The sequence below is a fragment of the Ananas comosus genome, linkage group 8 (genome assembly GCF_001540865.1).
Source record: "Ananas comosus cultivar F153 linkage group 8, ASM154086v1, whole genome shotgun sequence".
Lineage (NCBI taxonomy): Eukaryota > Viridiplantae > Streptophyta > Magnoliopsida > Poales > Bromeliaceae > Ananas > Ananas comosus.
Window position 1 is genome coordinate 1,712,596 of NC_033628.1, and position 15,883 is coordinate 1,728,478.

A 15,883-nucleotide genomic window follows, 5' to 3' on the forward strand; every position below is an offset into this window, starting at 1 on the left:
TATATTCTTAAAAGGATTAACTTGATTGGTTTGTTACGCCACGTCACTAATATACCCGTTGCATTCTAGAATTTTTCCGACTTTACGGCCCCGTGCAGCTTATTGCCGAAAAAGCAATATAGCATTATTTATTAAAAAATTTTATTATATTTTATTAATTTATGTAAAAATAATTATCCTGCAATCAAAGGCTCAGCTCGGGATTGCGAAAAATTTGCAATATGTACAACACAAAATACAATAAAAAATTTATTATATTTATTTTTAAATATAATAAATATAACATTATGTTTGACATAGTAATTGTAATATATTTTCTACCGTCCCAATAAAAAATAAAAAAAATATCTTTTTTATACACTCAACTCTTTTTTATCTACTGTTTTAGCAAACGGGCCCTAAATAGTTAACATATATTAGTATTTTTTAAAATCCATGATAAATTAGAAAGGAAAATATTACGTGCCCTCCTATTTATAAATATAAATCTTATAATTCTTTTACTCTAGAGTTCACAAAAATTCAAACTGAGTTTTAGTTTAAAAAATATATAATTAATGAGACAAATTGAGTGTGAGAGTCCTAAGATGAATAAAGTGTTGCGCTGTAAACATTCAATTTTGTTGTTTTAGAAAGAATAATAAAATATTACCTGATTTAACTTTTTTTTAATATTTTTTATGTACTAGCCTGAGAATGTAAAATAAGTTAGAAAGTGGGATAATTACGGCTCCAAAGTGTTTATTTTTTAATCAAACAAGTAGTAGCTTAATTTTTTTTTTTAACTTAAATATTAGTTCAACTGAAAAATACTTTTAATTTAAAAATCACTTATGGCTTAGCGTTGCTCAAAAATCATCTAACCGGGCCCCTTTAACATGGCCCATTCAAAGCCCAAAATCAGGCCCGTTCAAAAATCTAACACGAATCTCAAAACCCACGTGCCATGCTCTGGGCGTCCGGAACATGCATCATCAGATTTTACGCTTCTCGCGATTACCGCCGAAATGCTGACGTGGCAGTCCTGGGGACAAAACCCTAGAGAGAGCGTTCGAACCCTCCCTAATCCCCCTCTCCTCTCCTATTTCACGAAGCCCAAAACAAAAAATATTTGGAAATTGCGCGGTTTTTATCGATCGAAGTGGAGATAGCGCCTCTCTCTCCAATAGGTTTCGATCCTCCATTTTCCTCTTTTACATAAGAATAGTATTTATTTAATTTTTCTGTGGATTCAACGAGTTTTTTAAACGATTTATAGGGTTCAGGCATCTGAAGTAATCGTACTGGATTTTGTAGTTTTTTTTTCCAATTTTTTTGCTTGCTATTTTTACGTCTACGAGCAATTGTATGGTTTAATCCTGCTAAAAGCTCGTTTTTTATTGATTCGTTCATATGGTTTGTCTCTAATGATCTGAAACATGTTTAAATCAGTTGAAATTGCCCTTTGTTCATTGTTTTACTTACATTATTAAATGGGCACATCTTAATTTTTTTTTTTAATGCTACTGTAGTGGTTCGCGGGACTGCAGATAATGAAGAAATTGTTGTTTAGCACAGTAAAAAGATTCATGCTTTGTTAACAAGGTTGTTGATTTGCTAAATGATATGGGGCATATGATATTTATGAAGCATTGTGTGGGGGATGCTCCCTCGTTCGCCTTTTCCGATAGATCTCAGTATAGTTCGGAGCCATTTTTGCCGACGAAACCATATGCAGCTTATTTGGATTATCCGAAAAATCTCGAGCATAAACATGGATCAAATGTCTACCAAGACAATGCCATCCATTTACAGTCTACGAATCATCAGTCGCAATTACGGAGCAGCCACAAAAATGTATTAAACGGAAGTACAAAATCCGGCAATAATTTTGAGAAGACCATTGTATCCTCACACGCTAGACCGGCCCGTCTTCTGAATTTAAATTTAAATTCACATGATTTGCCTCTCGAGGGATACTTTATTGACTATGATGAATCGTCCAACAATGAAATCCTTCGAAGTTTCTGCGAGAACGGAAAGGTCACAGAAGCTGCTAATCTGATTGATGTTATGGCGCGCGTGGGCCAAATCCCTGACTTTTCGTCCTGCATTAATCTGATACGCGGGCTGGTTAACGCCGGTAAGATGCAAAAGGCAAGCCGTGTTCTTCAGGTAATGATCTTCTCCGGGGGAATACCGGATATCATAACGTGTAATAAATTGATCGGCGTACTATGCAGCAAAGGACAGCTCAATCTCGCGATAAAACTCGTCGAAGATATGAATTTCGGTGGTTGTCCTCCGGATGTGATCACGTATAACACTTTATTTAGGTGCATGCTTGATCAGGGTAAGTGTGAAGTGGCAATTTCCTTTTGGAAAGGTCAGTTAAGAATGGGCTCTCCGCCGTATTTGATACCTTACACCATACTTCTTGAGCTCATATGCAAAAATCATGGTATTAAGAAGGCCATGAAAGTTCTAGAAGATTTGGCCTTTGAGGGATGCAATCCTGATCTTGTTACATTTAATGCTCTCATAAATGTTATTTGCAAAGGTGGAAAGTTTGAGGACGCAAAACTTGTTATCAACGGTCTTCTTGATTATGGTTTGGAGCCAAACGCTGTGACTTATAACACTTTACTTCACGCCCTATGTGGAAAAGGGGAGTGGGATGAAGCGGATGATTTACTTTCTATAATGAACGAAGCTTCCTTTCCTCCAACTGTTGTGACATACAATATATTGATTAATAGTTTATGCAAGTATCGCCTTCTAGACCGAGCAATTGATTTCTTGCAGAAAATGGTAACTGAGGAATGCTCTCCTGATATAGTAACTTACAACACCCTCTTGGCAGCTATGTGTAAAGAGGACATGCTAGAGGAAGCTCTCGACATACTTCATTATATGAGGGAAAATGGGTGTTGTTTGGTTGTTATTACATATAATACCCTTATAGATGGGCTTGCAAAGAAAGGCGAGGTTAAGAGAGCGATGATTCTATTTGACGAGATGGTTAGTGATGGGATAGTCCCTGATGATATCACCTACGGATCGCTTGTTATGGGGTTTTGTAAGAAAGATATGGTGGAGGAAGCAGTTGAGATGTTAAGGCAGATGGTTGATGTTAATTTTAGGATTAGAGGCACTACTTTTACCCTTGTAATACAAGCATTGTGTAGAAATGGAAAGGTAGATAGTGCTATTGAGATATTGGATATGATGATATCTCGAAGTAATAGGGCCAGCAGAGCAATCTATGCTACTCTAGTTAAAGGAATTGCTGATTCTGGTATGGTGGAAGAGGCTGCCAGGCTGCATAAGAAGTTAGTTGAGTGCAAGATCATTAAAGAAAATTCTAAATTGTTATGATTAGTCCTGAGAATGCTTCTTTGAAGAGTTGTCTCATTTCTGACAAAGCGTAAATTCTTTTGTCCCTTGGTTGAAAAGGTCATGACATTTGCACTCCTTTTACCTCTGTGTTTATTTCTTTTTTGGAATTTTATTAACTCGTACAGGATCTTCTCTAAGCATATAATTGATGTTATTGAAGTGCTAGACAGTTTCAGTTAGGGACCTAGGGTAGTGAACGATATACATATATCTCCAATTCTTATCTCCCTCTATACAGCAATTTGTGTTTGTTTTCCGTAGCTGTGGTGCCTACAACATTGTTATGTAGGCATACTCATACATATCACGTGTACGTGCGTGTGTGTGTGTGTGTGTGTGTGTGTGTGTGTGTTCCACTTTACTCTCCAAATTGTCTCCTCAGTCACTATCTCAATTTTTGGTTGGAATGAGGGAAATGCATGCTTGCTTCTTCATAAAAGTTCATAAAGTGAAAGTTGAGCAGTTCACTCGTCAGCTATTCTCTTTTTTTACACTATACCTTTTGTTCCTGCAATAGTGACTTGGATTTAATATGTTTGAATCATGGAACCTCTTTTTCTTATTGGGGGATGTGGCTGCATGTTGGTGAGCCTTTTGAGACCCTAAAGCGGGGAATGCCTTGTGAGTTGCGTTGCCTTTGTCAATTTTTTTTCGACAATGCAGAATACTAATGAGCTGATGTGCAAGTTCCTTTTTGGACCACAGAGATGCAGAAGTTTCTTTTTTGACCAACTATCATTACATTCATCTTTCTACTCGCATGCTTGTTTAGGTGCATAAAGAACTTGTCGATTGACTTTGCTTAACCTTTTCACTATTCTTGTACAGTAAGTTTGGGCAAGATGAGAGACATAACAGATATTCGTACTTATAAACCTACTTTTTTCTTTGATCTGTATCCTGAAAGTAATGAATACATGCAACATCTCATGCATTTATTCTCCTTTAAGCCGAATTACGTCAGCATTTTGCTTTATTATTAACTTGGCAAATTTTCCTAAAACTAAAGCTACATACTTGTTTTTTTCTTTCTCCCTCTCTTAGCATTTGAGTTTTGCAGTCTTCGATTGTTGTGCTTGATGAGTGTTCCTGGTTCCCCACAAAGTGTAAAGTTTTAAATCTAGAGCTTCCAGCAAAATGGAAATGGCAATCTGATTAAAGTTATCATATTCATGCTGTGTTGATGAATTACAGGTTTAATATTTCATGCACACATTCATGTCGAAAAGATCGTTCTGAGCTTGGATCGAGTTGCATAGAGATCTACAGCGCCGTTAGCATCATCAGAATTTGGTCTTCTTCCTTCTGTGCTTCTGAATTGTGTTGCCTGTAAAGTTTTCGCCGTCCCCTTTTCGTAAAAATTTATCGGTAAATGAGGCTATTTGGCGGCATTTCTTTCTTTTCAACATATCCTTTAACATTGTAAAGATCTTGTAGCAGCCCCAGCAGTAATCATAGCTGCAGTTCTTTGTATGTGTAGAGACATGAGTGAAACCAGATATGCTACTTTACATGCTTAATCCTAAAATTAGAAAACATCATTATGAAATGGAAAAGGAAAAAAAAAAAAAATTTACTCCTTTTATTTACTCTCTCATCATCAAGATATGATATTTCTCATGTGAATTCAAGTACTAATTTGTTTTTTTTGTTTTTTTTGTTTTGTTTTGTTTTTTTTTTTTTTTTGTTTCTTTGGATTCCATGTATATGATGCCTATCAAGAATATGCAAAAGAGTTTACGTGACAAAATGTGAGTGTATGTGTGTTGCTTTTGAAGGGAAACTTATCACTCAGTATCATCATCATCATAATTATGAAGGTTAATGATGGGGTGGGGCTGGAATGTGGGGTTCAGAGAGGAAATCATTTGGGGGACGTGTTTGGATCGACGTAACTGCAGTTCGGCCATAATTTGCCCCAATTATTTTGACGAAATTCCATTACTTATCTGAAGCTCATATCCTGGACAGTAAAATTATACTTTCTCAGAAAATGATAATAATAATAATAATTTCTTAAATAAAATTTAATTAAATTTCAGTTTCTCAAAAAAAATTTGAGTTGTACAGAAAAATAAAAAAAAATGATTAAATTTCAGTTTCTCAAAAAAATTTAAAAATTTTTATATTATTTTTTGGCCCATGCAGGTCTCGAACCTGCGACCTTCGCGTTATTAGCACGACGCTCTAACCAGCTGAGCTAATAGGCCAACTTATTAATAATGTAAACTTTCATATATTTGAGTCAGTTAAGAATTTCAATGCTTGGTGTTGCACTAAGATTGCTTGAGGTTCCAGGCCATCTTACATTTTAGCTTATCTTTGATTCAAAACACTTTGAGTGTCACTAGTAGGGTCAGATTCAGGTCGATTTCCGGTTTAGATTGTTAACTTTTCAAATCAACTTGATTTGTGTCGCCCGAGGGTGGTCAACTCGCAGGGCTTCAGGGTTTGCTCTTACAACCTTTACGAAAAAGTTAAAACGAGCTTGTTAATCTCAAAAATAAAAGCTCTAATTCTGAGCTTCAGATTTAGCTAGCTAGGATTTTCTTAGGTTTACTTTAGCTTCAATGATACTAAACCGCCGAGTTAGGAATCAACCAAGAGGTTGGATGTTTGAACCCTGAACCCTACTTTAACATCCAGTTGTAGGTAGATTACTTTAGTTAAAACTGAAATACATATAAAAAAAAAAACAAACAAAGAAGATTAAAAAGAGACAGATATCGTACAAACACACTTTAGCTGGAAGTATTGGAAACAAAAACATCAGTGTTGTAGTGCAGATAAGTTTCTTAACATTGCGATATTGCTGGTAACTTATTTTATAGCCCTATGATTGTTCGAGGCGAAGTGAAAACGTAATCTGTGGCAGAGGACACATTGCAATGTTGCTGTAACAGCGGAATGTTTGCATTAAGAGGCCTTGAGATCATCCAATCCCACACCAGCCTGAAGGAAGAGAGAATGAGTAATCGTGTGAGCGAAATAATGAATCAAATTATAACGGAGAAATGGGCGTGGACGGTACCAAAAACTTGTGATTTTCGGCAAGTAAAGGTGCGAAGGTAGCGCAGAATTTCTCTATGTCGGCGTTGATGTCACCTGAGCCACCAATGACCTCCATGAACTTCTTCCTATCAGGAGCGAATTTCATGGCGACCTGTAAAGCTTACTATTAGTTTATTCATCATTGAAGTATGAGAAAAACGTCAGCGAAGTTGAATTTTAGAAGAGTTAAAAGAGGAGCAATCACACAGGAAGTTCCCCATAGAATAACATTAACAGGTGTGTCTTATGATTTCTCTATTATTTGTGATAGAAAAGGTGGAAGTACAATACGGAAATTTGGATATGATTAAAGTGAAAAGTGTCATGCACGATTTAGCCTAAAATCAGGTCAAAATTGCTTATAAACCTGATGAGAAGTGATCATTCATGATAAAATCTAATTACTCACGAAACCTGATGTGCGTATGTTCTGTTTAAAGGAGTTGAGACTAGTGATGGTCAAAATTGCTTGAAAACCTGCAGTTTTCACTAGAAAGGGCTTCAATTGCATTATTTTATCCTACTATGTTATCCCAATTTGCCGCATATCTTAACCCGTAAATAGCCGAACAAACCAAAATGATCCGATATGTGACCAGCAGTATTTACTTAATTGGGAAGCTGCTGTTCTTCTGGAAAAAGAAAAGCGACAACCTAGATATTCTCTAAAAACCGAAAGAACGATGGATTAGCGACTTGTAAAGGATTAGAATTCAGATAACATACCGAAAAGCTGGAACTAGCGAGCCAGCCATGCCATTTCTTCAAGGTTTTGCCATACGAGTCGCTGCAGGCTTCCGACATGGTCCAATCCGGATGCACAAGCAAGTTACGGAATAGTTCAACCAAGAAGTCCATAGCCCTGCGAATTCGAGAAGCGGATTAATACCAAGTTCAATACCGCTGAGGTAGAAGAAGAATTGTGTCGAATGGGACACATAAGACACCTTGTTAGCCACAAAATCCCATTGGTACAACTCGAAGAGCCTTTTGCTGTTTTCGCTTCCATTTCCTCTTGCACCATGCTGTATAAATATTGGTACTTCGAAGGATTAGAGACGTACTTGTTTTCCAGCCTCTGAATAAGAAAAATTAACAAATACAAATAGGAGCATATGAGATGAAGAAAGAAAAAGTAATAGAACAGCTTAGGAGGAGAACAAATCATATATCGCGCAGAAGTAACAGGGAATTTGGAGTTATCGTTGTCCGAAAGGGGCGTTCTTACCGTGATATTACCCCCTATATCGGCCTTTACAAGTGCCATAGCAGCTCCAAACTTATCTACAACATCATAAAAGATTCGTAATCAAATGCTTAATTGCCAAAATTTTGATATTTTCTCCACATTAAGAAGTGACACAAAAGATCTTGATACTCAAGTAATCGTCACAACAATTTATAGAATTTAAACCAACTTTGCAGTTTAATGAAAAAGAGGAGTAAGAGTAAGTAGATTACCTAAGACGGGAAGGATGAGCTTGCACACATCGAGAAAAGGCTTGGTAAGCATTTCCCCGTTTTCCGACTTGACGTGCTTCATTCCTTCTAATGAGGGAGTGAACACAGTCCCTTCCATCTCCGCAAACCTAATTCACTCACCGATCGAACCCCAACATCCAAAACCATGTAATCAATAAATAAATCGAGTCATTATAAACCAAAGTTTTAAGCATTGATCAGCAGGAGCCGTGCCCACCGTGCCGTACCATGCTAACAAGATATTGACACAATACGACGCCTGTGCTTATGGCGCAGCTTAACATTGTCTTTTCTTCGAAGTTAACTTCAAGTAGTTATCTTTGAAATAGTATGTCTGTACGCATGTATTTTTGTGATCGACGCACATCAGCAAATTCCTGACAAGATCCTGTGCCGCAGCACTTAAATCCTTATTATAAACAAATACCACATTTCCTTATCATCCAACTTTTTACCTCAACCTACATTTTTCACAGCCCCCTCAATTTTTGATTCAACCGAATTAAGGATTTTGTCAAATTTAACAGTGGCTACATTAAATTTAACTGTTTTAAGCACTTCTTTAGAGAATAGAACTGCAGATTTACTTGAATGTCAACATCTGATAACTAATAGAGCTATTAATTTTATCTGGGGGAAAAAAATAACCCTAAATTCGGAGCAACTAAAGTTGAGAATCTATTTCAAAATGCCCTACAATAATCACATAATAATCCATAAGTTTTTCACCTAAATAAACTCCGATCCGTAGGTTTCTGGAATCTAATTGCACAAATTCACATAATAATCGCAAAACCAGTAGATCTAAATACAAAATCAACTCAAGTAAAATTGAAAGAAGAACCCTAAACAACAAATTGAGGTACCACAACTTCGTAATATGATTTAATTATCGCAACTCATTCAATGTAAAAACAAAAAAAAACAAAAAACCTATTCAAATCAAATTTTCACTTAGATCTCGTTCTCCGTCGTTGATTACTCAGATCCGTATCAAAATACAACCAAAGATGAGAATTTTCACAAAAAATTACCAAAATTACTCGGAAAAAAGCGATTTTTGGAGCAACTAACCGTTACTATGAAGAAAATTTCGCAAACTCGCGATGAATCCTTCGGAGTCGCGCTGGGTATGTGATTCTACGACTCCGAACTAGGTAAAGATCGAGAAATTATTTGAGTTTAATAAAAAAAAATAATCCCTGACTCACTCGGGCATACACTTTTGTATGTTGAGAAAACCAGGGGAATCGGATTCATTATTAAAACACACAAAAAGAGCGGGGAAAATGTATAATAAACCCCTCAACTATTGGAGATTCTGAAATAGCCTCCTCAACTATTCTTTTTATGTAAAAACGTACCAAATTTATCTGCATTATGGACCATTTTGCATTGACTACTCAACTATTCAAAATTTTAATTTTGCTATCTAATTTTTTTTAATTTATTTGATTTAAGTCAGTTAACTGTGCTTTGACTTCAAAATATGAATGCGTCGTTTATCTTTATAGGCTTAATTAATATACTTCATGCAATTCTCATAACTATAAATATATTAAAATAAGTAATTAGCTTAAATTTTAAAGTAAATATTATTTTCAGACTCAAATAAGATAAATTAAAAATTTGGGTAATAAAATAAAAATTTTGGAAGGTTGGACAAGTGACTCAAAATGATTCGCAGTTCGAATAATTATGTATATTTTTTACCCTTTTTTTTAACTTTGGAGACCTCTCATTCTCTCAATTTTTTTGACATTTTAGAATTAAGTGGATTTTAATCAAAAGCTATTTGGACAATTTTTACCAATTTGAAAGGTTTTAACTATTTTTTAGCAAATAAAATTTGGTGATTTAATGGTTAATTAATAACCAATAGAGTAATTAAATCTGATGAAAGTTTTAAATTTAAACAGCTAGAATAACTCAAACAAGGAAAAAGTTGAGGGGAGTCCAAATTGACCCTCTGTCAAAATAAATCCCTTTTTTACTTGATCTGGTTCTGGTAGAATGGTATTTTATCAGAAAAATTTTGGACAGGATAAAAATAAAACAAAATTTTATATATATCGAAAAAGTTGATATTAGCAGATCATTTTTATGCGAAAACATATTATTTGATTAGTTTTTTATAAACATAAATGTAGGATCGTTGACACTAATAATAATTCTTAAAGTTCGAGCTCCCCCAACCATTCCCTCAATACACAAATTATAGCGTACGAAAATCGAACCTGTAACTTGCTTTGATACCATTTTTTGGATCATTAACGTTGACTATAACTTCAAAAGCTCAAGCTTATAAAAAAAGAACAACTAGTTAAATTACTTGAAGTGTACAGAAATACCGCTCACGGATCTCAGTTGTGACTAAGCCCATTTCGGCTCTATCATATAGTCTATGTGCTGGCCTACTTGCTAATAATATATTATTTTATATTTCAAAACCCTGTTGGATCTTTTTACCCAAAAAAAAAGGGAAAAAGAAAAAAAAAAGAAAAAAGAGACTTTAGTGCCTAAACAAACTATTTGTTGTGTGTCTTTTTTTTTTTTTTTTTCTTCTTCTTTGAAGATATAATATGATGCATAGGTAGAGTTACACTTAGAAATTTCTGTTTTCATCACATTGAACTTAACATCTTTATCAATTCAATACAATGATGTTGTGACCAATTGAATTGAGCTTCTTTTGTATCTACATGATTTCGAAATTCTTTTTAAGTTTTCGCCAATTCGAATAAGCACTCACACTAAAGAAAACCAAACAACCAACAAAATATAGAAAAGCATTAGTAGCCACAAAACTCTTATAAGAGTTGTATATAGTTTAACATGACTGTTCCAAAGCTCAAATTTATTGCAACTCAGGGGAAGGGAAGGGATGATGAAGGACTATTCTCGTATAATCGTCGCAGGGTACTTAACCGCGTTCTTCTCAATCTTTCTCGTCGCTGCATCAGCGAGATCGATGTCGCATATATCAGCTAATCTGATCAGGTACAATAGGACATCCGAGAGCTCTTCGCCTAAATGCTCCTTTTCCGACTCCTTCCAATTCGGTAGCCCCCTCGCGACTTCTCCCTTCCACATGAATATTTCCGAGAGCTCGCCCACTTCGCCAACCTATTCGAGACCAAAATGTAGTTTCCTTAGTGTTCTTTTGCCACTACATGCTTGAAAAAGAATATCTACTCTATATCAATCAAGTGTTATGTACCAAGAAACATATTGTTAACACTTATAACTGCAGCTTAAAGTATCCATATATACATTTCAATTTGCTTCTGAAACTATGTATGAGATATAATCATAACACCACTGAAACTTACTGCACCACAATGCAAAGATAAGGCAACAGATATATATGCCTTTACTTTACATGTTGTTGCTTGTAAAGTGCCCAACCAACTTTGGTAAACATAGCTTTTCATGCATGTTGTATTCTAAAGTTGTTACATGAATCGGTTCGAGCGATTTTAGCGCACCGCGATCGACATAGTTTTCGAGAGACAAGCATCTTCGTGCCATCATGAGAATCGTATGCGAGCGATAACTCGGTAGAAGAAGTTCTCTGAGAATGAAATCTATTTTTCGCCGTTTTCACCTGAATTTGCTTTCAAAGTTGCTACTCATTACTTTGCATGATCTTTTATATCACATTTTCATAAAAAGTTCTCTATGTGCACTGAGAATTTTGTCTCTGCAATGCTCCTTTTCTTGGGTCCACTTTGGTATCACCACAAAAATAAAACATACCAAAAAATAAATATTTTCCTTTAAGATGAGAATGTAGCTAAGCAACCTAATCAAAAAGGACAAAGTTATTATACATTTACACTACAACAGAATTAGGATATAGCGACACATGTTTGGGACACTTTTGTCTAAGTGTCCAATTTATACCAAAATTTAAAAAAACATCTACTAATATCTAAATATAAAGCCGAATTCAACAAAAAATAAAAGGTTACTCTACTCAACCCACCCAACCCAGCCCATTTGGCCCGATTACAAACAAAAAAGAAAAAACAAAGAAAAATCGATTACCATCTCCCCTTCTCCTCTCACTCATTCCACTGAAATCCTAGACGAAGGGCCCTTTCCTCTCATCCTCCTCTACCACCGCAGCCAACAAGATAGAGTTCCGGCGGTTGCTAGATACTTAAATAAGTGTTGCTAAATTAGCAGCACTCTTTTTAGGTTATAGCGATACTTTTTAACTGTCACTATATACCTAGCGAACACACATATAGCAACACTTTTTAAAAGTGTCGGTAAGTTAGCCAGCAACACTTTCTTTGACATGTACCGATATTTAAAATTGTCGCTATAGACCTTTTTGGTTGTAGTGCTATAGTAAGGATATATTAAATTAGCAAAGTTTATGAAAAAATAAATGCTAAGATATATTTGGATTAGCAAAAGTTAGGCTCTTTGTTTGATACCTCTTAAGATAAATTTTGGAAGAACATGGAATAATATAACAACAATGCAACTCTATCCTTGTTAATCCTTTGACAGGCGAATTTATTCGATACCTTAGCTAATATCGCCAAACTAGTTTATTTGGAACTATCGCCGTTGTATTATTCGTCGAAATAATATTTCAGAAAGATTTTGAAATTTGCCACCAAATCCGTACACATTTTAAAGAAATTCTTAAACAAATTAACAGTGGATATATAATGATGGGATTCTCATTTAATTTAAATCAAAATTGTTACAAACTGAACTAGACGAAATATTAAGCTTGCAATTTTTTTTTCTTTTATTGGGATTAAATTAGGCCGCTTCTGGCTCCATTTGCATGAGTTTAACTATGATTGAAAAAAAAAAAAAAATCATAAAAATAATAAAGATTGAGTTGAATTTGAGGGTCATCAATGAAACAGTGTCAGGTAACTAAAATTAATATAAAGATATATGGATCAAATTAAACTTTTTCACTAAAACCAACAACTTCTATAAATCTATAAATAACTTTACATCTATGTATTTTCCATTCATGTATTAGGAGATAATTAAGTAACATGATTAGTAACAAGAAGAGAACATATGTATATAAGAATGATTGAGATATATATACATGTATATTAGCAAAACTAACCATGGCAAGTAGGAGATTCCTTGGGCTATGATATTTCTCCCAATCTCTCTCCTTTGCAAACTCCTCAAGCATCCCTGAGAGCTCTTTGAGGCTCACATCCATCACCTTTCCCTCTCCCTTCACCACCACTCTCTCCTCTCTCTCCCCTCTCTCCATTCTCTTCTTGTTATTATTCCCCCTCCCTCTAGTTTGGTGCCCAATAAGATAGGTCTTAGTGCTTTGTTGCTTTATAAAGTAGAGAGAGAGAGAGAGAGAGAGAGAANTCTTCCCTCCTGGCAGCTGCGCCCTCCCGCCCATCGCCTCCTCTCTCTCTCTCTCTTCCTACTCTTATGAACTCCAAGTTGATAATAAAAAAGAAAAAGAAAACAAAGAATGGTGGCAAGAGAAAGAAATAGCAAAGTATTGGTGGTTGGGGGTGGTATAAGTGCAAAATGGTCTAAATGAGAATGCATAAGAATCCCACCACCCACCATGCACAATGGCCACTCTACACTTCACCTCCAATTTTTTTTTTAAAAAAAGTGAATTATATGATATATATATATATATATATATATATATATATATATATATATATATATATATATGTGGGAATATATTAAGTGAGGCCATGTGGATTGCTCTTTTAGGGGTGAGGGTGAAATCATGAGAGAAGATATACACAATAAAACCATGTTCATTCAATGCATGCTGGCTCATATCAAAGGAGATTTGCTTATTAAATGCTTATATAAATTGTATCCTAGTCCAATACAATGTAGCAAGAGGTTTGGCACACCTATGTCTAGCTATTTTGCAAGGGTTGATGATACAAGTAATTAATAGTGTAAAAAAAAAAATTATAAAAAAAACCTTTTTTTTTGAGAGAGAGAGAGGTAGCATGCTACCTGTTTCGTTTATTTTATTTAAAAATAAATTTAGCTAGGAATGTGAATCAATTAGGATTCGAACTTGGGATCTCGAGTATAAGCTACCAAACGTTTTGCCATTTGCGCTAGGGACGATCAATTATAAAAAAAAATAGAAAAGAAACCTCAATCTCAATCTTTTGTTAGGCTTTAGATAATAAGTAGAAAAGCCGGTCATATTAGGCTTGGGTCTGTTGGCTTAAATGAGTCAGCATCCTGCAATGTGACGAGAGGTCATGTTGGGCTAAGTCACGTTCGAAATGGCGTGAGACTGAGTTGGGCCGAGTCATGTTCGAAATGATGTGAGGCTGGTTGGACCAAGCCACAACTGAGATCTGTGGGTGTTGTATCTGTACGTTTTAAGTAAATTAGTTGCGTATTTCTAACAGCTCTAGCGCCAACAATATGACCGGGTCGACCAGCATAGAAGTTGAAGTTAATATTGGACGGTGAATCTCCTCAGATAATACGCAAGCAAGCACAAATATTCTTAGAACCTAAGCCGGACTTACTGGAAGAGTAGTGGCAGAGTCTCCATTAGTTTATACCCACATCGAATCTTAGAATCGCATGTTCCTCAAATCACACCTCTACTCTCGCAAAGAATGGCACAAGACTTAAAGTTGGTTCCAAAATTTTGGATTTTTCTAATTCTTCTTGAAGATTAGTTAGGACCCCTGTGGTATTGAAGGTCATCTAATGTTTTTAGGCACAGAGGGCAAAAGCATTGTATAAATATGCTCACACTACTTAGTGGGATTGTAAAAAAATATATCATAAACGATTTATTGCCATATGCGCAACGTGATATTTCGTATAAAAACAAATATGATAATTTTCAATGCAATCTTCCTATAATTCTAAACGGAGTCTTAGAGTGAGATGGTAAATTATAAATTACGATTGTCGTGTAACTAGGCGCCATAAACACTGACACAGGACGCAGGACACGACCCGACTCGAACACGGTGACTTGGCAGTTTTCAAAAGAATTAGGACATGGACACGATATGAACACCGTTAATAAAATATAATATTATTAATATAATAATATATATTTATTATGTATAAAATATTAATTTTGGTAAAATATTGTTACATTTTTCATATAAATGAAATTTAATAAAATTTTCATTGATAGCTCATATATTTTAAGAAAAAATTAACCATCATACATAATTATTTATATTGTCAAAAAAAATTTATATGTATTCATCAAAACGCTAAAATATTTATCATCTTATATTATATATACATAAAAAATTAAATAATTTTTTTTATTTGCTTGCGCTATGGATTGGCATTGAAGGTGTATTCAAAGAGTGTCTACATCGGACACGTGTCTCATACGGACATACGAAAAGTGTCCACGAAAAGTGTCCATATTAATTTTGGTCCGATTTTGTTCGCATTTCGATGACTGGGAGGTTGCGTAACCACGCACGCTTGGGGCGCATTTAATGCTCGCCCGCAGCCGTACATTATGATATACGTATCTGAGCGAATATGAATGAGGCAGATGGAGATGAGGGGTATTTTGGTCAGACAGCAAAAAATTCGGTTCAAATCTGCAAAATTGAAAAAGGTGACTCATATTTGCAAAAGTTCAAAACTAATAAATTTTTATACAAATTAATCATATATATGAGTCCGGCTACTATACTTTTATGAGTATTGGCTCCCTTATACTCATAAGTTTTCGGCCCTTAGATTTATTCTATTGATCATTTCCACTCGTTAGATCATACTATTCAACCAACCACACACTCAAGCCTAGGGGACCACTATTATTCTAAGTGGGGACCACCATCATCCTAACCACACATCCCATCAATCAACGGTTAAACATTTATGAGTACAAGGGGATCTATACTCATAAGAGTATAATGGCCCCAGCCTATATATATATATATATATATATATATATATATATATAGAGANTTCTAGTATTAGA

At 35.1% G+C, this 15,883-nt stretch overlaps 3 protein-coding genes and 1 non-coding gene across 5 annotated transcripts; 1 reads left to right on the forward strand and 3 right to left on the reverse strand.

Moving 5' to 3' along the window:
- Positions 1,006-4,898, forward strand: LOC109714426 (pentatricopeptide repeat-containing protein At1g08610). Of its 2 annotated transcripts, XR_002217376.1 has the most exons (3): positions 1,006-1,169; positions 1,512-3,435; positions 4,573-4,898. XR_002217376.1 is itself a non-coding variant. In XM_020239051.1 (2 exons), the coding sequence occupies exon 2, from the start codon at positions 1,606-1,608 to the stop codon at positions 3,355-3,357; it is 1,752 nt and encodes a 583-aa protein (XP_020094640.1). In that variant the 5' UTR covers positions 1,006-1,169; positions 1,512-1,605; the 3' UTR covers positions 3,358-3,500. The 2 variants fall into 2 exon arrangements, 1 of the variants encoding a protein (XP_020094640.1); XM_020239051.1 differs by lacking the exon at positions 4,573-4,898 and having other exon boundaries at positions 1,512-3,500.
- On the reverse strand, positions 5,515-5,588 carry TRNAI-AAU. The gene has a single exon. It is a non-coding gene; the product is annotated as a tRNA-Ile (tRNA).
- Positions 6,101-9,158, reverse strand: LOC109713556 (glycolipid transfer protein 1-like). The gene is made up of 7 exons (XM_020237667.1): positions 8,986-9,158; positions 7,891-8,018; positions 7,658-7,713; positions 7,377-7,507; positions 7,156-7,291; positions 6,410-6,541; positions 6,101-6,330 (listed from the first exon to the last, which is right to left on the reverse strand). The coding sequence occupies exons 2-7, from the start codon at positions 8,006-8,008 to the stop codon at positions 6,295-6,297; spliced, it is 609 nt and encodes a 202-aa protein (XP_020093256.1). The 5' UTR covers positions 8,009-8,018; positions 8,986-9,158; the 3' UTR covers positions 6,101-6,294.
- Positions 10,672-13,266, reverse strand: LOC109714400 (dCTP pyrophosphatase 1-like). Its single transcript, XM_020239011.1, has 2 exons — positions 13,022-13,266; positions 10,672-11,037 (listed from the first exon to the last, which is right to left on the reverse strand). Exons 1-2 carry the CDS (start codon positions 13,175-13,177, stop codon positions 10,807-10,809), a joined length of 387 nt encoding a protein of 128 aa, XP_020094600.1. The 5' UTR covers positions 13,178-13,266; the 3' UTR covers positions 10,672-10,806.